Raw genomic sequence first — 21,765 nt, forward strand, 5'->3', positions numbered from 1 at the left:
CGCAGGCGACCAGCCAGGACCCAGTCCTGTCACAGGTCGTCAAGGCGGTGCCCGGAGGGGAGGAGTTGGCTGAGCGGACGTACAGCCACAAAGCCGCCGAGCTGAGCCTGCAGCAGGGCTGCCTGCTGTGGGGCTCCAGGGTGGTGATTCCGCAGAGCCTGCAGTCCAGGGTCCTGCAGTTGCTGCACGCGGGTCATCCAGGCGTGGAGAAGACCAAGATGGTGGCCCGGTCCCACGTTTGGTGGCCTGGCCTGGACCAGGACATTGCTCGCATGGTGCAGAGCTGCCAGGTCTGCCAGGAGAACCAGCGAGCGTCACGCCATGTGGAGATCACTCCATGGCCGTTCCCGGCCGTCCCGCTCCCTCGGCTGGAGCAACCATTGCGGCGCTGCGGCAAGTCTTTGCAGCCCAGAGGTTGCCGGACGTCATAGTGTCCGACAACGGACCCGCTTTCGCCAGCGAGGAGTACCTGGCCTGGCTGACGAAGAACGGAATCCGTCGGATGATGGTTCCGCCGTACCACCCTGCGTCGAATCGTGCTGCCGAGCGGGTGGTGCAAACGGTGAAAGACAAGCTCAAGAAGAGCAAGGCTGGGGATTTCCGGACACAGGTTGCCCGGTTCCTCTTCCAGTACCGGACTACACCCCACGACGTCACGGGCCGTGCCCCCTGCGAGCTCCTGTTGGGCCGGATGGTGAAGACACCGTTAGACGTGCTGCATCCTGACCTCCAGTCCACACCGCTCCTGAAGCAGCTGAAGCAGAAGCAGGCGGCTGACCGAGGTTGCTGTCCTGGGCCCTTGCCGGAGTCTGGGGCTCCGGTCTTCGCCAGGAACTTCCGGCCTGGTCCACCCTGGTCTGCCGGGCACGTGGTCTCTCCTGCCAGTGCGTCGTCGCTGTTCGTCCGCATGTCGGACGGGACCACGTGGCACCGGCATGCTGACCATGTGAGGCCTCGCCTGGTGACCTCAGCAGCCACGGGATCTAACCACACCGACCGCTGCCAGCACAGCGCCAGGGGCTGGTGCTACTAGCGCCACTGTGGTGCCACGTGCAAGGCCGGTGCCACCTGCAAGGCAACTGCTGGTGCGAGTGTGACACAGGCAGCACCTAATGCTGCCACAACTGCTTCGACACCTGTGCTCCGGCGGAGTGAGAGACTGTGGAAGAACTCCGGATCGCTACTCGCCGGGGTGACAGGTGGAGTTTTGTGTTTGTGTGGGGGTGAGGGGGTGAGGGGTGTGACAAGTGTGTAGCGCCCCCCCATCCCTGATACTTGTTGGCCGCTAAGTTCGGTGGCCCCACCAGGCTCGGTGGGAAACATTGTGCGACGGCTGGCGAATAAACACCACTGAGCACGGCTGCTCGCGGTCAGTCACCGCCACCACCAGCACGCTGCATGTCGTCTCTCGGCTGGAGGGTACCCCTACCCTCCCAGGTTCACGAACGCGGGGTAAATCGTGACAGGAAGCTCCTTTCCATGCTTCTCGATGGCGTCATTCGGTGGCATTGCCACAACCGTGCCAATACAGTACCGACGAGTAGAAAGAGGGGAGCTCCGAAGTCCCCTGCCCGTCTGCGTTTATGCAAATTGCTAGGCTTACTTTTCTAAACTCCACCATGCTTTTCAAGCTATTATTGGTTAACAGGGAGGCTGTTCATAGAAAGAATTAACCTGAAGAGTGCCCCGAGTGATTCAAAGTGTGAAGTGTGTACCTTGATACTGAGGCTTGACATGAACTCCACTTGTGGATTCACAGAATGGAGTAACAGTAGCATATACTGATTTAAAAAAAAACTTCAAATGCTCACACCGGGGGAAAAACACACACACACAAACACACAATTGGGCCTCCATGGGGTCGAACTATCGGCATTCAAAAGCAAAATCTGATGCATTGACCACTCGGGCATCACAGCAACGGGGCAAGGTGCAAGAACTTGGCAACAATGCCTGGGCATCAACAAGCGTCTATGTGTGTTTGCAAAGTTTTTGTCGCTTTTCACAAATTCAGGCAGTGATAACGTTTACTAATCATGAACCGACCCTACAGATGAGCCCCATCATGCTAATGCTAAGAAATTAAGCCAGAGCTCTCTCATTTAACTCGTCAAAAGCTATCACACAGTCGCGATATCCCCGTCACAGGCCAAGGAATATATATACAGTCGAACCTCGATATAACGAAGCAGTACTTTCCGGAAAAAACTTCGTTTTATCGCAAACTTCGTTGCATCGAGATTTTTGCCTTTCACTAACACAAATGATGTCATCATGAAGATATTGATTTTAAAAATGATTTTAGACGAAACTATTAACAAACCGACCAGCGAGTGTTGTATAGTGAAGTTATTTGGAAATCTTGACCGATGGTTCGAGGTAAAAGATGCCGCGAAACACGCACCATGCTAGGGAGACTACCCCGGGGCGGGCGCATTCTGATTCACCAAATACAAAAACGAAACTCAGAGGCAGTCCTCTAATGCGTCAAGCAACACTGGGACCGGTCACGTGCTATTGCGGGCTGATGGGAACGGGACGCGGGGGTGCCCACAAAATGGCGGAACTCAGTTTGTCAGCGTTGAAGCTTTGTTCGGTACCGATTTACCGCCCGAGTGTGCGCACTCGGGCGGTAAATCGGTACCGGCCGTCGACTACCTGATTACCGCTGGGTCGCTTAGTGCGCTGCTCTAGCTCTGCAGTACGAGTGCAGTGCTTATTATTATTGCGTGATGTCTGCAACTTCACCAAAAGTTACGCCTCAAGCAGTGCCGACGCTTACCCTGCCAAGTGCTGTCGCGGTGCAAGAGAAGCCTTGCAGTTGTTAATTCTCGAAAAAAAAAAAAAAAGTTGTGTTCCAGGAGCAACCTGGTCGAAATATCTGGTAAGTTTCTGCGAGCTCTTGTTGAAAGGTTGATCGTTACTGGCTATCAACTGTACTTCAAGGAACTGTGGTGAACTACAAATTTTTCCCCCGTTGTTTATTAAAAGGTAACGAAGTCTCACTGCAGCTTTTGGAATCTCGTGTAACACTCGTCGGTAGTGAAGCAATGCCAAACATGGCACCTGCAAAACCAAATAGGATTGGAAGCAGTGGGGAGGCCAGTCGTGCATCGTGTGTCCGCACTTGCACGGGACCGGTCGCAATGAGTTGGGCGTGAATTATTTCGAGCGTTATTTACAAATGATGTAGTGGGATCTGCCGAAATTTGATTTCTGTGCTCGCAGAAACTTCGTTGCATCGAAACTGTGCCTTAAAACTACTTCGTTAAATCGAGGGTAAAAACACATGCACCTTAAACAAAAAACTGAAACGTAAAAAGTTTGTTGCATCGCGAACTTCGTTATATTGAGGTTCGTTATATCGAGGTTAGACTTATATATATATATATAACATCGTATCCATAAGCATATTACGCTCTTAGAAAATTACTCAAAAATATTAACACCAATGCAACATGGATTCCGGCGTGGTTTTTCTACTGTAACTCAACTGGTTGAAATGACACATGATTTCACCGCAGCTATTAATTACCTAGAGAAAACAGATAGATGTAGTTTTTTTAGATTTTGCCAAAGCATTCGACAAGACTTCCCATTCTAAATTGCTCATTAAACTGAACACTTTATTGAAAAACCGGCAACTGTGTAACTGGATTAAATCGTATCTAACATTAAAGAAACTCCCTCAAACACGTTACCTGTTGGCTCAGGGGTTCCCAAGGGCTCTGTGCTCGGCCCATTGTTATTTTTGCTGTTAATTAATGATATTCTTAATAATTGCAGTGTTAAAATACGATTATACGCTGATGATTGTGCGCTGTATTCCCTTATTCACACAGTCGAAGACCAAGTAAAGCTTAACACAGAAATTGAGAAACTCATAAAGTGGTGTAGTTCTTGGCAAATGTGTGTCAACTATCAGAAAAGTGTGGCTATGTCGATAACAAATAAGAAGTGTGCCCTTGTTTATAATTACACAGCTGATGGAAATATCCTAAATTGAGTAACCGAGTACAAGTATCTAGGCTTGCATATATGTAGCAACCTCCACTGGGATCGACATATCAACTACATAGCTAATAATGCAATGATGAAATTACATTTTTTGAGACGTTCTCTTCTAAATTCTTCAAGCGACACTAAACTTCTGGCATACAAATCTCTTATCCAATTCATTCTTGACTATGGAAAAATTATCTGGGATCCTTAAACCAATGTAAATATCCATAAACTAGAGAGAATCCAAAACAAGGCTGTCCGATTTATTTTTAATAAACACGGCCCAATGTCAGTCTCTGAATTAGTTGCCAAAGCGGGATTGAAACGAACTCCAGAAAGGAATAGAATTGCCCGTTTGTTGTTCTTTTTTAAGATAGTTAATGGTTACTCTACCAGACAACGTCACAAACACACTCGTTCCTTTCCAGCCCAAAAATAATGTTTTCAAGTATTCCTTTCTTCCACGTACTGCCAAAGAATGGAATGAGCTTGACAGTAAAATTATTGAAACAACCAGTATTGACGAATTTGAAAAATTGAGACCTGACTAGAAATGGTTGCTTTTTTATGTGAGTGTGAAACCTTTTCTATGTTGTTTGAAGTGCATTGATTTGTGTTCTGACTTCAGTATTGTACTGTTCACATTGTTGCACCATGTGCACCCAAGCAGTATTGCTAAATAAATAAATAAATATATATATATATATATATATATATATATATATATAGAGAGAGAGAGAGAGAGAGAGAGAGAGATAGAGAGAGAGGGAGGGTGCAATTGTTTTTCGGTGAACGGAACCACGCTTCCCAGTGCGAAAGCACGTGCCCGAACGGTCGAGACGCTCAAGGTGGACTAAAAACACCTAATCTGCCATCCACCTTGCGATGCTTGCCGCCTACACCCCTTCTGGCGTCGACGCTGATATCCGCCGAGCATAGACATCGTTATATAGGACGCAGCCGGATGATTTGACACCCATTTTAGCGAAGCGCGCAGACGCCGAATGTTGGGTGATGCTGAGAGCATAGAAAGTGGCTCATCGTAACACAGCTTGAAAGGGGACACAAGTGCTCGAAGCAGGCAGTATAGGTCGGCAGGCTCACTCACGAGTGCACTCACACACCCCCCACTCACCACTCATGAGTGAGTGGTGAGTGATCTCACCATCGTTTTGGACTGGTGAGTGTGAGTGCGAGTGAGTGCGAGTGCCACGCGCAGTGAGCCCAGCTCACCACTCGCGAGTGCGAGCGCCACTCGCGGCGAGCCCCGCTCAGCACTCGCGAGTGCGGGAGCAACTTGCGGGGAGCCCCGCTCACGACTCCCGAGTGTAAGTGCCACTCGCCGTGAGCCGCGCTCACCACTTGCAAGTGCCCTTGCGCTCCTCGCGCATTAGCGGGGCTTAGCGCGGTGAGCAAAACTATTGCACTTGTACTCGCTGTTCGCTATTCGTCACAGGAGCCGCTCGCTGTGATGGTTGTTAATGGTGGGATTGCTTTTAGCTTCGGAAATATGTCGTCACTGAGCTCCTGCTATGGGGCACCCTAGAATTGATTCTCTGGTGGCGTGTTGATTTAGGAATATGATTTGAATGGCCTTCTGTCGCCGTAATGAACTAATACTGTTCGGTTTCATGACGCATGGAGGGTCTGCTGCACACACTCGCGTGCGAGAAGTGACGACAAATCGTGAGTGCGAGCGTGAGTGAGTGCGAGTGGTGAGGGTGACTGGTGAGCGTGAGTGAGTGCAAGTTATGATCTGGAGTGGTGAGCGTGAGCATCAGTGAGTGCAAATGGTAACGACGTGCGGTGAGCGTGAGTGCAAGTGAGTGCGAGTGGTCATGGTGAGTGGTGAGTGTGAGCACGAGTGAAAGCGAGTGGTGGAGGGCGCATAGTGAGCGTGAGTGCGAGTGAGTGTGAGTGGTGAGGGCGACTGGTGAGCGTGAGTGTGAGTGAGTGCATGAGGAAAAATACATTTTTCTGTGCGAGTGTGAGTTAGTGGCGCCCAGCTTTGCTGAGGTATGGCAGGCAGTATGTCTGCCCTTGTTACTATCCGCTGTTAAGTTCTATGCTTCCTTTAAGGAAAAAATATGACGTAAAGCATCATTTATGCTTGTTTGGTCAATACAAAGACGTATACAAAATATTGGGTCTGCACATTGCGTCATCGTATCTCATATCCAGAGGCTTCGGGTGTGACGTAGCAGTGCCGCATTCGCTTATAGAGTTACCTCGATGTAATGAAGTCGGTAAAATTCATAATGTACTTTGTTGCATTAAAATTTCGCTACATTGAAATTCGCGGTTATAATGAAGTGTTCATCCCGTGAAGCATTTCCTGCAAAAGAAAACGTGGCGCGCATACATGGCTGGCGCACTGTTTGTTTCTATCAGAGCTTAAAGGAGCCATGAAGAGAAAATGCAAGTTGGTTTTATTCGAAAGATTTCGTGTTTCATAGTGCCCCCAGCGCTTGTCCGGATACAAACGGTGCTTTATTCACTGAGAAATTAAACAATTTAGGTTAAAATTTTGATTTTCCCGCTCAATCGTGCGTTTTCGTGGTCCCAAATGACATCACAGGAACCGACCGCTCTGCAGCCTAGCAATACCTTCATTCACGCATCTGCCGTACAGGGTAGAGACACGTGTACGCTGGCGCTGCCATTTTCGGTTGCTCGCTCGCCGCCGAAGCAAGTCATTGTGTCAAAACCGCGCTAAAATTATCGCCGCAACGCGGTTTACTGAAGAAGTTTGAATCATATTGTCTGTTTCGCGTTGCTAGGTCTCGTGGGAAACGAAAAGAATAACGCGTTGAGCCCGTTGGCCCAATTGCGGCGGCACGGGACCGTTCAAAGGTTGTCTCCACCCTGTACAGCGGTGTTGGTTTGTTCCCGCGTTTCTTTACGTTCCGTAACCTAGATGGCGCCACCATACCGTGGCAAGCGTTTGGTTTGTTTTTGCCCGCATTTAAACCTGGCTTGTTTTTGTTCTGGGAGAAAATATTCGTTCCCTGAAACAGTGCTCGCTCGACAAATGGGGTCACATAAGACACCGTTGCTTGCGTCAATCGGCCAGTGTCGTCTGAGACAACCCCAAGCCCCGTAGTGCTGTGCAGCTAAACCAAGCATGCTGTGCGCAGTACGAACAGCAGAACGCATCAGTACTTCTATGCTTACATGTGCTTTCGTAACTTCCACTGTTTGTCCCATCATTCTTATTGCTCGTTCGTCTAGTTTGTCGCTCGTTCGTCTAGTTTGTAAGCTCTACCTAATTTGCGTCTGCTTCTGCCAGCCTCCGCCAATCGCAGAGCTTAGCTCATGTGACATCATAGGTTCTGTTGCGGGAAATGAGCTGGTGGGTCGCATGACCATTCCCGTTTTTCCTAATTATATAGCTTATTTGAGCGAAGTTTACGTTAAAAGTGGTGTCAGTATGATTCTAACGAGACAATCTTTTGAATGAACCAAACTTGTGTTTTCTCTTCATGGCTCCTTTAAAGGGACCCTGCAGCACTCTTTGAGCAGTGTAAGTAAACGTGCGCGACGTTAAATTACACTGCCAGGAATACCCGAGCCAAATATTACACGTGCACGTGAAGCGGTGATGCGCAAGTTGCTGTGAAAGACGCGGAAAAACCAACCGCGCTCTCTTCAGTTCTCCTCATTATGCACCCCTGGCATGGCCTAAGCGACGTCACTGAGGCCATGGCTCTCCGATCAGCTGTCACTGGTCAACTTCGCGGCTAATTTCTCCCATTTCCGCTGTCATCAGCGCTGTGTACGAGCCTTTTCTATGCCTGAACCTGTAGACACAGTTTTGCCGTTTCTTTTGTGTTTTGAGTGCGTGCATAGTTTGAGCGATGAGCTCAATACTTCCCTTTTAACAGGAACACTCGACAACAAACATTTATTGCTTCAAAAATGCCCTACCCACCTGAGCGCGCGCTTGCGAGCAGGTACCCATGCCTGAACAAATATAGGGGAGAAAACTCCCCGGCCTGTGATATATTAAAAAACGCCAAAGAGAACGCCGTGAGCCGCCCCCCTTTCTGGGAGAGAGTGCGCAGCTTTCATCGCGTTGGCCGCGGTCGAGTTGAGAGGGAACGATTATGCGCGATTTCTCATCCCGCGTAGTTTCGGTGATAGTGAACGGATTTTCATAATTCTGGCGGGACGATATTGCTGGGACAATAGACTTTACCCAAAAATACATTTCTAGTACTCGATGGTGAGTGTTGCAGGGTCCCTTTAATGATCTACGCGGGCATCAGCGTGAACCGCATGGAGCGTTTTCTCCCGCAAAAACGCGCCCCGCAAGCCCCCAGGGCGCTGACGCAGACGCAGAGACCACCCGCACGATGCGGGTAGCTCCACTGACCGCTTCTGACCGCTAGCTGAAATGCATCTCGAGGGGCAAACGAGAGCAGCATGCGAGAAAAAAAGCAGACAACGTGGGCAAAATTTTCACTCTAAAACGTCATATGCGCCGCTTACTAAAGCGCTTATCAAATATCCTCTGCGGCGGTAAGCCTAATTGTCTGGCCAGCCGGCATGCCCGATCGCTTCGAAGCTCCCACCATAGGGAGTGCAGTGCGCCTCCCCATTGGCGAAACTGGTCAGGCTTCTCCCACTGCCGCATGCAGCGCAAGTCACTTCCTGGCTGAGGCAGGCAGAAGCCGCTGCCGGCGTGCAATCGCGGACGCGGGTGTGAAAAAAAACGCGCGCGCAAGGCTCATAAAGATTCACAAATGCTTGCTGGAACGATGAAACCCACCAAGCATGAGCGAACTCGAACGAAGGGCAAAGCGGCGGCATGCGGTGGCGGCGGCCCCACCAGAGGCAAATAGGCTTACCACCGCGGTGGATATTTGATGGGCGCTTTCGTAAGCGGCGCGTATGACGTTGGAATATTTCGCCCACGTTATCCGCGTTTTTTTTCTTGCGTGCCCCACTCGTTTGCCCCTTGAGTTGCGTTTCAGCGAGCGGTTAGAAGCGGTCGCTGGAGCTATCCACATCGCGTGGGTGGTCTCCGCAGCTGCGTCAGCGCGCCTGTGGCTTGCGGGGCGCGTTTTGCGTTTTTGCGGGGAGAAAACGCTCCATGCGGTTCATGCTGATGCCCGCGTAGACGAATAAGCTCAGACAGAAACACAGAAACAGTGCGCCAGCTGTGTATGCACGCCATGCAGTTTGTAGGCAAGGGGCTCGCAGGGGTGAGACAGCTGAATAAGATTTGGGAGCAGTTTCTGGAGCAGCAAAATCTCGATTTTGGAGCAGAAGAATCCTGATTTGGAGCAGAACAACAACATCTACCTTGTAACCTTAGGAGCCTAAAAAATCACATTTTTGGCAACTCGTGGGGAAACGTGCGCTTTTTAATCGGTTTTGACTTACATGACACAGTAACAGCCTTTCAATAAAGTTTTTTCTACCATTATCACAAGGTACAAACTGCACTACCATTCTACAAACCATTTTTAAATTGTTAGGCTATATGCATAGATAGCGTGGAGCACCGTTGAGAATAACGAATTGAAAAACTAAGCAATTGTAAGGCATTTTTACTATCATGTGAATGCCGAAATTATTACTATTGTAATCCCAGACTGGGCTTTACACACAAGTGCAGAGCCACGGCAAAAGTTGCGCAAAGCGATGCGACAGCTCGTCGCACCCCACCAGCCCTCCCATTTCAATCCCCAAAATGCGCGTTCACTACGATCGTAATTCGAGTAACGTTGGTATGTTTAGCCACTGTCCCCATGGCATTAAATTTCCTTTCAGACAGATGAACCATTATTACTAGCGTGCAATATTAACCCGTCCAGCTATCGAACACTGCTTGAACATTTTGCGGTGATGTAGCCTGCACCGCCACTTCTGCAGTGTCGATCGTCGCATTCCCGATGCTCGCAAACTCGCTGTCAAAGGCAGCAATACTCGGCGTTTTATAACACTACAAATGGGTCCGAAATTTTACTACAAGCACGCACCGTGCCTCACACTCAAAGCCGAAACACGGTGAATTTGCGGGCACCACGTTCTTTTTGATGAACCCTGTCTTTCGAGTAGCGCAACTTCCCGCAACAGAACAAACGACTAGATGTAAACCCAGCCACCCCTCATAACCAACACCTCGGTAGAAATCGGCGAAGTGTACTCTGCTTCAACCACGAGTAACTGCTTTGCCCGGCGGCCATGCTTTCCCATCTTCACCACACCAAGATGGCGGCGCCCAGTGATGTCGTTCCGGAGACACGGCGCTACGAAAATTGCCGTTTTTTCATCAACTTGCACAAGTAGTTGGTTGCCTCAGTACACATAAGTATTTTTTCTACGGGACTTTGCAATGGTTTTCAATAAAAATGCTTTAAAAACTCACATTAAATGCCATGTACAACCCGACATTGTGATTCTCGAAAAGACTATCTCGCAAGCAATTTAATGCGGGCTTTTATTCAATAATCAATCGATTAAACCTTTACAAACAGCATCACCTTGGGGATGCTGGTAAATTATGGCGTCAGTAGACATTTTTCCCTGCTGAAACTGACGGGAGTGTTAAAATCCTTGGCTGTCAGACTGTTTGGAGCAGCCTGGCGCAGGAAAACAAATTTGTATCAAAACTGCGCAATATGCGCAGCTGTCTCACCCCTGAGCTCGCTCACAGACTCCGCTGCTCAATGCATCCGCGGCTTGGGCGGCCCATGTTGCCTGCCGTTCGTGTTTTATTGAGACCCCATTTTGGCGCTTGCGTGCCCCAAAATATACCTCTACAACTTAAATTTCGTGGCTAGTTCTCTATGAAACTTCGTTACATTGAAATTCCGGAAAATGCGATTTTGTTACACAGAGGGTGAAAATACATGGTGTGCATACACTTGAATTACGAAAAATTCTGTGGTTCGTTACATCGAGGTTTAACTGTATTTGTAGACGTAAATATTGAATAACTTTCTTATTTCTGCACCTTGTGTCTGTGTCTGAACAACACAAACAATCGATCTAGGGCCAGAAAAGTACTGTAAAAGAAGCATTGCAGGGGTCCTTTAATGCCTAACATGCATTTTGTTTTTCTGCCCAGAAGCACATTATAACAATTTTCCCCCCTCATTCGGCCTCAAGTGAGTATTTATTTGGCAGCAAGCACTTCAGCAATGGTTTGTGCCATTTTTTGCGTTGGCAGTGTAGTTAATTGAATTTCTTCTATATCGAACTATTTTGCAACCTTTGCAGTTTCTGAACAACCCTTATGCAGAAATGCCAAAGCCTGGGGTATTGCACCAACGACTGAGTGAATGCAAATGAGATGGGAAATTGATGTTTGACAAGGGTTGATAAGAACATGGGAAGGCACAATCAAATACCTTACAGATCCAACAGAACACTGGATGGGAACTGTTAGATGTTAAGTTTGCTAAATGCTAAGATTTCCTCTGCTTCCAAATACATTTCGTCCCCTTCTTTTTAAGATTGCCTAATGATAACAATAAGGAGACCCTGGTTGACCAAAAGTCAATCAACGGTAAGGTGGCTGAATTCCCGCGCATTTAGGCTGACCCTCCACTTCCCGGCACAAACGGGGCCACTCACGTCCGTCTCCACGTAGACGTCTGCGAGTGTGTCCACGGTGGCCTGCGTCCAGTAGGTCTCGGTCGGCGGCTCCCAGGAGCCACCGCTCACCACGCTCGCCTCCTGCAGCTTGGCCAGGTGGCACACAGTCGGGGCCAACTGGCGCACGAAGGGGGCGCTCTCTTCCTCCACCTTCACAAAGGCTGCACAGCGAAGAGGGGAAACGACTCAGCGCCATCCCACTCTGTGAAGGTGGATGATTGGTGGAGCTGCTTGGGGGTCATTGGTGGGCTACAAACTCCCGCTCAAAACGCGCCATTGTGCCAGGGTAGCATCCACCATGGTTGAAAACACACCGACGCGTTGCATTTTCCGCCCTGTGGGATTTGGGACCTCGGTGGGCATTGCGCCTACGCTTGGCGTCCACTGCTCAATTGTCATCGGTAGTCTCCTTCCACTGCGTTCACGCCCACTGACGCCTACTTTTTTCTTTATGGGTAGGCTTCACTGTGAAACACACAGTGCTGGACCACGCTTACAAAGACCACACAGCTCTCATTCAAACAGGCTTTCCAACAAAGCACAGTGCTAGAGAGAAAAAATTGCACTTCCCCGCTCACTGGGTTGCTCATCCTGGCAAACATTTCCCAGCAGCAGCTGCGCAAACCTGGCCTGTCCAACAATCCCACGATAGTCTTTTAAACTCATGAACAGCCAGCCCAAATTCAACTGCAACGTTTCTGCTGTCCTGCCACAGTGCATGGTCACTGCTGCACACACAGTGTCAACGGTGAACAGAAGAAATGTACATTCACACTGCAAATATTTCTTTATAAAGAGCGATTTGGGAAGCAAGCAACGACACCCCTACCGTCACACACTGCTTCCAAGCCTGGAGAGGGATGAAGCACAACGAATAGGCGATCATGCAAGCACTGCTTACACTGGCCCAGAGGGGTGATGGAAAACATGCTCCTCACTATGCTGACAATGGTAATAAAGATGCGTCATGACATACATACACGCATAAAATGTACACAAATTTTTTATACTAGCTGGGTATACAGGGTGTTTCAGTGAACCCTTTCAAAAATTCTTAAAAATAGGCTCTTCGAGAAAAAAAGAAACCCTCTTCAGAAGGAGATGGAGATTGTTGGCTGTGGCGGACGCCAGATAGTATAAAGGGTGTGCACATTAGTTAGGTGGGTAATTAAACTCTACTAATGAACTTGTTAATTAGCAGAGTTTGGTGGTTATTGTCAATAATGATTTTGTAGCCCCGGAGAAGACGATTTCAAATCAGTTTTTAAAACAACGAAAAAGTCGGTGTTTAAAGCCCTGTAGCGCGAGGAAACCTGCCGTTGTTTTTCGCTCAAAAACAAAACTCGGCGCTCGAGAAGCGCTGGAAGTCTTGAGCGAACGCAGCGTCGGCTGGTGACGTTTCAATGAATGTGGCAGCCAATTCGAAATGTAAGTGCAATTTTCCCTAGCTAGGAAGCCTCAGCATGCAGCCACAGCCGCGAAGCCCTCCTCGCCCAGCAAACAAACCTTTATTTTGTCTGATGCGCTTTCTAACACGCAGCGATTATAAACGAAACAGATAAACTTAATAAAAAAAATTAACGGATGGTGATGTTTCACATCTTGCACGTATGGTAGCCACGTCAGATGTGGTCGAGACAATAAAAAAAAAAAAAAAAAAAAACAAAAAAAAAAAAAAAAAAAAAAAAAACAGCAAAACTGTCGCTAACGCCCACTAGGGCTCCCGAAACGGGCGACCGTGTTGTGGGCAATGGCTAGCCTCTTTCTTGCGCCTACCAACGAAAGAAAAGATAACGCTAACCGTGGTATAAGGTGAGCGTTGATCATTGAAAAAATACAGGAGGCGATGGCGTTGATATCAGCTGATTCCCTAGCGTGGGGAATCACCAGAGCCTTCTTGAATTGGGCGACACAGTCACTGCAAAACGTCATTAGCGGATGTTGCGTTTGCACTAGACTTCTAGCGCACCATGTGCGCTCCGTTTCGGTTTCATGGGGGTAAAATAGTTGATTTTTGCGGGCTGCAGGGCTCTACAGAGTGTATTTTCCTTTGCTTTAACTCTTTCGGGACCGCTCCATAGGCCATCGATCACATATGATCGATGGTTTCACGAGCCTGCAGAATACAAATTTTCGCTCGATGGAACACCTAGCGACATCTAGGAGATAGTTTGAAAACTATAGTTTCCTCTTTTGTGAAGTTCCTTTTTTTATTGCCAGGCGGCAACAACGCATCAGATATTTTATTCTCACGGGCAGTGGTTTCGAATGTAAACAAACATGGCGTCATACTCGCACGAGCGCGATAAGAAATCCGGGTTATTTCAGATAAGATCGAACAAAGCATGGTTAGTCGACCTCTTCAATTCGCTTGAAATTTTTTTACCTCATTCCCGCATGTATGTAATGTGCGGATTCACAAATATTTTCGGTGCAAAAAATTTTTGCCGACTGAAAAAAATTTTGGAACCCACCAGCGTGGACCCCGGCCACTACCTGCCCATGCGCCGCGGCCAAATTTAGCGACGTCTAGCAAAAAATATACTAATCAGGCCGGAATGGTAATTTTTATGCTTAATCTACGCCTGGTGTACATTTCGCGCCCAAAATATCGTTGGCTAGAAAAACATATATTTTTTGTAATAAATTTCCAAATCTTGCTCAGAGTGCATTTTGTTGTGTACTTTGTGGGCCAGTATTATCGTACGTGATGGAGCTAGAGCGTTCAAATTTGAGTGACCGCTGCTCCTGGCAAGCACCAATAAGGGCAGTAAATATCGTGTCTGTGCACACTATGGTTAAAAAGTAAATGGCGCACAAGTGTGAAAAAAAAACTAAAACACTCCGAGTTCAGAGGCTTATTAAAAAAAAAAAACACTTCTTCGATTTTGCTGAAATTCTCCCCAGATGTTAATCTGTGAATGTACTTCAATGATCATTAAAAACATGTTGCATCATTTTGTTCCTGACGCACCTACAGCGTGAGAAAAAAGCCTGGTCGGCCAGGTCTTCACAACATCCTGAGACACGAAACAGTGAGAGCAGCTTCCAGTGAATGTGCAGACATTTGATAATTTTTTGTACCAAAGGCGAACAATTACTTATTGATAGTATTACAGAGAATTCAGAAGCAAAACTGAAATTTTTATGTGAATTTTGGAACGAAAATAAACAATCTGCGCACTGCTAAACGTGTACTCTTCGAAGAAAAAACGGAGGAACTCCAGATTCACGTGCATTTAATTAAAAAAAACGCTTCTTCGAGTTTTATGAAGCTTTCCACAGATATTTTCCTCTAAACGTACTTGTGTGAGCCCTAGAAATATCGTGCGTCATTCTAAGCACAGCGCGGATACAGTCGTGCGGTGGCGAAACCGCTGCAATGTATGGTGGTAAAACGCGCAATTTGAAGGTCTTCGGGTCTATTTTTGTAGCTTCCTCTAGACTTCCCCAACCGCGGTCAGTCTTTGTCTTACATTATCAACGCTCTTTTTTTGTGCGCACTGCTGCCGTGATGCGCTATATTTGGTTCATTTATCAGCTATTTGGCAAGGTGCACGCAGTCTTGTTTTTTAACTCGCCTGGACGTAATTTTCGTTCGCCTGAAATCAAAGGTTCAACGGAAGCCCGTCCGGTCGGCAGCAGACATGGCAAGTATTAAAAACGGACATCGGCCACACACGACCTCGGCGCGGGTAACGTCTCCAGGTAGCACGCCCCTCTTCGGTTTTTCTCCGGACACACTGGTTCAATTACCGAATTAGTGACCAAACAGGAAGGCAAACGCCCTTGAGCCCGGTGGGGTCCGGGATGACACATGTGGGATCTTCATTTTTTTGTTTCAGTCGATAGTATTTTTTGGTCTTTTTCAACTGCATGCGGCGGCGGGGACTTGGCTGACAGAAAGAGTGAAAGAGGGCCTGGAAGAAAAGGGGCTGCATGCGTTCGAACGGTTACAAGTTTTCAGTTCTGTCACACTGGGAGAGTGCCTTGCGCTGCCTCCCCACTATTTGACTACGGTCGCATTTTAAGCTTCATTTCATCACTTTTTATTATTCCTTTTAAGTATTCTGATTTTATTATTCTTTTTGTATATATTTAGCTTGTTACTCAGCCTCTTTTGTCATAGTTTTGTGGTTGCAAGCGATGACGTCTGCCATGACTGTCCGCATGCCTGCTTGGCTTTAGAAAAAATCAGGCTGTGGGTAGACGACAATCTCCCACTGTACTCTAAGGTGACTTATGTGAGTGACGGAGCTGCCAGTCACTTTAAAAACAGGCACCAGCTTCATGAGTTTCATTGCGTTTCACCAGCTCCATGAAACGCAATGGATATTTTCTGCAACAGGGCACTGAAAGAATGCCTGCGACGGAGTTGGGGGAATCGTCAAACACCAGGCGACACTTTACAACCTAAGAGAACCACTAAGAACTGCGATTCAGATGGCAAAAGACATGGTAACTGTGTTGTCTGAGAAGATCAAGGGCGTTCACTTCATATACCTCGAGGGGAACGAAGTTTCCAGCTATCGCGAAACAAAAAAGGAAGAATGGCGCACAGTGCATGCCTTTCCCGGCATACAGTCCTGGCACGTGTGGCGTTTAACTCTTTCGCTACCGCAGAAAATTGACCAATTTTGGGGGGTCCAAGAAAACATTTTTTTTTCTGCTAAAAAATTATTTAGGCACTAATTGCAGGAGCACAAAATGCAGATTATTTAACGGCCTTTCCAATAACACCAGTTTTTTAAAGGTTTTCATATATCATAGTTGTGAAAAAAAATATCAAAATCAAAAGTTTTGTCAAGTTGTCGAAAAAAATGATAGAAAAGGAGTTGTGTATATCAAACCACCGGTAGTAGAAAAAAATTAGAATATACATTTTGCAGGGAAACATTTCAAAAACACACCCTAAAAAAAATGTCGACTTGCGCGGAACAGTTTTTCAGATATAAAAAAAAAATGTTAGCACGCACGGTGCTCGTGTCATGCGGTGAAGCCCAACCTCTAATTCAAACTGTGCAATTTTGGGTGGTTCCTTGGAATAAATCTGGCGGTTTGACGTTATCAGAGGCACCAATTTGCCCCCACATAACGTAAAAACATCTTGTCAATGGCTGACTTTGCATTTACAGCGAGCACAATATTTGGGACAAGCACGCGATGCAGAAAAAACATGCATGAAGTTGAAAACGGAACGCCGTGGCTGATGTTTGTTGTCGTTCACGGTCAGTTATCTCTCAAAACATAAAGCTGAGCTTTATTATCATCTTCTTACTCGCAATTGTAGCCTTGCTCGCAAAAATGAGGTACGATGAGCTAGAATCGTCCCCTGCGATCTTTGGCCGAGTAGCAGTCGCGCGCTAAAAAAGATCAGCACAACGAGCCTCCTCTATTGCAGCGCCACCTAACATTTTTCAAATGAAACAGTACAAAAACTTATCAGAGACTCCGTCCGAATAGACAGTTCAACTAAGCAGCAACATTAGACACCCGGATATACCCTCGCATGAAAACGAAACTGGAAGGCGAACAGCTGTCAGTGTAAGGCCGGTTTGAAGCGCTGTCCTCGGCGGAACAGATATCTGGCGACTGGGTGTGACCTTTTGACTTGCATCTGAAGTTCTTATCGCAGAAATCGGGTTAGGGTGGGGGGAAATGAGGAGCGGCGTGCTTTGTTCGAGGATCAGTCGCGGACGCTTCAGGTGCCATGGCAGTTAGCCTTGAAGTTGGGTAACTGCGTAGTTGCGCTAAATATGAATTTCGCGATGCAGAAACGAAACCGAAACTGTTGTAAACTGTTTGGGAATGGTCCTGGGGTAAGTAGAACTACCAGAGTACTTAGGACAACTTGCGCAAAGGCAATAAAACTGCCTAAAATCATAAAGTAGCTTTGCAACCAGGCACTGCTTGACATTTTCAGCCGATTTCTGGGATTATTACTGTCAGAGCGTGAACCTGACGATTGAAAATCGTTTGCTAGTTCCCCATTCACGCCCTGATAGCAAAAAACAAGCGCTGGTGCAGAGTAATTACGAGTTGCACGCATTCTTCGTTGGTACCCTTGAGGCGCGATGACCACGCCCCTTTTCCACAACCAGGTGATTCAAAAGCGTGTCAAAAATCACGTTTCCGTTGCAAAAATGAAAACAAAACTGATTTTGAAAGGCCATTGTCTGATCTAACTCCGAACAGCTTTACTTGTTCGAGAAACGCCTGGAACGCTATGAAAAGGCGCTCCCAAAAGTATCGATCAAATTGATCGATTTTGATAGGCGCGGTAGCGAAAGAGTTAAGGAAGTCATCAGAAGCAGATATATGCAAACTATGTGCAGCGCGGACTATTTGTGCCCCTTTGAGGAAACTGTGAACATTGATGCAGCAAGCAACGTGTAAATAAACAGCTAGTAGCTGCACGGTATTATGGGGTGCCAATGGAACGTTGTCATTTCAAACGTTGACTTCGTTAATGTCACTTGGCTATTCTATTCTCCTTATCTCAGAAGATATTCTGCCCTTTCTACAAAATAAATAAGGGAAATCTGCAGACAGTCACAATCGTCGTTTTATGTCTCAGCTCCTTGTGACGAGCATGCTTGACAAGGCTCTTTTGTTTTTCAGTGATCAAAATGATGCGAGTTTTTTTAATGGCTCACGCAATTAAATTAGGCGAAAAATATCCACGGAAAGCTTCATAAAACTCGAAGAAGCGTTTTTTTTTTTAAATGCTCGTGAATCTGGATTTCCTCTGTTTTTTCTTCGAAGAGTACACGTTAAGCGGTGCGCAGATTGATTGTTTATTTTCGTTCCAAAATTCACATAAAAATTTCAGTTTTGCTTCTGAATTCTCTGTAATACTATCAATAAGTAATCGTTTGCCTTTGGTACAAAAAAATTATCAAATGTCATCACATTCACTGGAAGTTGCTCTCACTGTTTCGTGTCTCAGGATGTTGTGAAGACCTGGCCAACCAGGCTTTTTTCTCACGCTGTAGGCGCGTCAGGAACAAAATGATGCAACATGTTTTTAATGATCATTGAAGTACATGCATAGGTGAACATCTGGGGAGAATTTCAGCAAAATCGAAGAAGTGTTTTTTTTTTTAATAAGCCTCTGAACTCGGAGTGTTTTAGCTTTTTCTTCACACTTGTGCTCCATTTACTTTTTAACCGTAGTGTGCACAGACACGATATTTACGGTGCTTATTTGTGCTTGCCAGGAGCAGCGGTCACTCAAATTTCAACACTCTAGCTCCATCACTTACGATAATACTGGCCCGCAAAGTACACAACAAAATGCGCTCTGAGCAAGATTTGGAAATTTATTACAAAAAATTAATGTTTTTCTAGCCAACAATATTTTGGGCGCGAAATGTACACCAGGCGTAGATTAAGCATAAAAATTACCATTCCCGCCTGATTAGTATATTTTTTGCTAGACGTCGCTAAATTTGGCCGTGGCGCATGGGCAGGTAGCGGCTGGGGTCCACGCGGGTGGGTTCCAAAGTTTTTTTCAGTCGGCCAAAATTTTTTGCGCCGAAAATATTTGTGAATTTGCACATTAAATACATGCGGGAATGAGGTAAAAAAATTTCAAGCAAATTGAAGAGGTCGATTAGCCATGCTTTGTTTGATCTTATCTGAAATGACCCATCCGCCTCATCTCGTCTCGCATATCTTCGCCTTCTACTGTGGATTTTAACAATGAGAGTGGCAGTGAAGAGTCGGAATGTGGCTTTAGAGATAGATTTCAGCTCGAGTGAGGATTCAGGTGTCGATCAGCCTGGAACATCATATCGCGCTCAAAGGTGGGTGTTGGTTTCGGTTTCAATTGTCTCTGGAGTAGGTATGTGCGCTTGAAATATGTTCTGGTTGGTTTATATTTGTTCGCTAGGGTGTTCACTACCTATGGTGGTGATCTCCTGCCACCATCTCAGAAAGGGATCAAGTTTTCGCCAAGATGAAAGCCCGGCGTGTACCTGGGCGACGACGTAGCCATGGCCCTAGTGCCAAAGAGATCACGCACAAAACAAAAAACCAGTTACACCTAGCCGCATCAAACTTTCGCGATGAAGAAACAAAGCATTGTGTTAGATTTTGTATATCCTGAAATAATTTTATTCTTTTTTAATATTTTTATATTTATGCTTTTTTATATCTTTTTCTGTAGTTTTTTTTACAAAGTTCTTACTTTAAGATTTTTTCATGGTTCTATCATCAGTGTTGAAGTAAAACTTGGTATTGTACGTCAAAAAACATGTAATTAGCTGCATTTTGGTATATGCTAAGGTAGGATGGTGCCTTTGCTTTATGTAATAAAAAATTTGTAGCGAGACCTCACTGTTTCATCACTTTTTCGGGCGGTCCCGAAAGAGTTAAAAACTGATCCATTATCGTCGTCTCCGTGGCTACAAACTCGCTATTGGCAATATCTGCCAAACTTCGCTAATTCAAAATGAAAAAATAGGCACCCTTTAGTTCGTGTGTACCATTTGCACTCCCGTGATAACCAGAACTGCCCTTGCTTGATGCCCCTCAAAAGATACCAAGCCCCCTTCCCTCCCCCCGGCGTGATAAGTTGTTTCTATCAGAACGTTGTGCAGATAAGCTACCGCACTTTCCCTTTTCCAGTGATGTGACTGTGTCGAGTCATTTTTGAGCAGCTTTTAGAGCAGTTAAAATGCAGGGCAAAGGCCTCTCCTATAAACCTCCAATTATCCTGGTCCTGTGCTAACTCGCCAAGCTTTATTGCAAAGCAGATAGTAAAGCGTAAACCGCATGGCATGTTTTTACACGCGATTCGTGCGTGTCGGCGTTGCGAGCGCGATATTTTCACGCTCGCATCGACGATATTGCGCCTGCGGCACCTTCTACCTTGGCCAGAAACTGACGCGCGACGCGTGCGACAGTGGGAGGAGCTTGCCGACTTGCCCCAATAGGGAGGCGCGCGCCTCATGGAGGAAGTTTCGAAGCGCTCGAGACAGCCAGCTGGCTCAGACGGAGATGATGTTTAGGCTTACTACCAGCATATATTGCATGGTCGCTTTCACAAGTGGCGCGGATGATGGTTTATAGTACCGTTTTCGCCCCCATTATAGGCTCTTTTACCGCACAAGCAACTTCGGGTGTGCCTTGAGCAGCATTGTAGAGAGCTGTTAGACGCAGTCGCTCGAGACGCAGTTAGACGCAGTCGCTCCACGCAATCGCCCACACCACTTCGCGGCCGAAGCCGCCGCCATGTTGCTGCCGCCGGCCGCGCTGTGCGCAGCGTGCGGATGTTCTGCGTCAGCGTCAGCGTGCCTGTGGCGTGGGCGGCACATTTTCACGAGCAGAAAACACTCTAAGGGTCTATTCGATTCAGCCTGCACCTCTTGAACCAGTTCACAGCGGTGCAAAGTGGGTTCCGCCATCGGCGGAACCAGCCCTGCACTTTTTTCGTCTGCTTCTGCACCTCCTCGGCAGGGAGTGCAGGCAAAGCCGTGAACCCGTCCTGCACCCGTCGGCACCACCGGTGAATCGAACGGCGCGGTTCAGGTGCCGCGAGCTGCACCGCTGAAACGAACGGCGAAGTGCGGCACCGCCTGAACTGGTTCACGCGGTGCAGGTGAAACGAATAGACCCTAAGATTCCCTCCTCTTCAACGATTGTGGCGTAAAGAGCACGCCACATTGAGGAAGCCCGGAGAAACGAAGCTTTGGCGCAAGATTGGCACAGATTGCTTGAAATCAGAGCCCAGGGGTGAGACAGCCCAAACAGATTTCGGTGCAGATTTCGGAGCAGCAAAATTTCGGTTTTGGAGCAGAAGAACCTTGATTTGGAGCAGTTAGGGATATTTAATACACCGTCTTGTGAGCTTAAAAAATTATTATTTCAGCTATTTGCAGGGTCAAGTGCACATTTCAATCAGTTTTGAATACACATAACACAAACAGCCTTACCTGAAAGAGTTTTTAAGAGTATCACAAAGTACTAACTGGGGCGGTATTCTCAAATTTTGTCCCTTTTGCGTCCCTTTCAAAAGTGTCCCTTTTGGTGAGCCCTGATTGGCTAAGAGCAAACAACCGGAAGTGACGTAACGCAAGCGCGGCAAACCTACTGCCAACCTTTCTTCATGCCGCGAACGTCCACTTCTTAACCGGAAGTACGTCACGATGA

The 21,765-nt window shown here is 47.1% G+C and overlaps 1 protein-coding gene across 1 annotated transcript in view; it reads right to left on the bottom strand.

The window, feature by feature from the left end:
• The window catches only part of LOC144175090 (valine--tRNA ligase, mitochondrial-like), a 234,542-nt gene that overhangs the window by 26,533 nt on the left and 186,244 nt on the right, over nt 1–21,765 (bottom strand). Inside the window, exon 23 of the mRNA XM_077704154.1 lies at nt 11,590–11,771. Within this exon, the coding sequence (XP_077560280.1) occupies nt 11,590–11,771 (182 nt within the window). The remainder of the gene's footprint in view (nt 1–11,589; nt 11,772–21,765) is intronic.

This window comes from Haemaphysalis longicornis, unplaced genomic scaffold (assembly GCF_048455015.1).
Source record: "Haemaphysalis longicornis isolate Haplotype H1 unplaced genomic scaffold, Haemaphysalis longicornis Haplotype H1 scaffold_1, whole genome shotgun sequence".
In the NCBI taxonomy this organism is placed as follows: Eukaryota; Metazoa; Arthropoda; class Arachnida; order Ixodida; family Ixodidae; genus Haemaphysalis; species Haemaphysalis longicornis.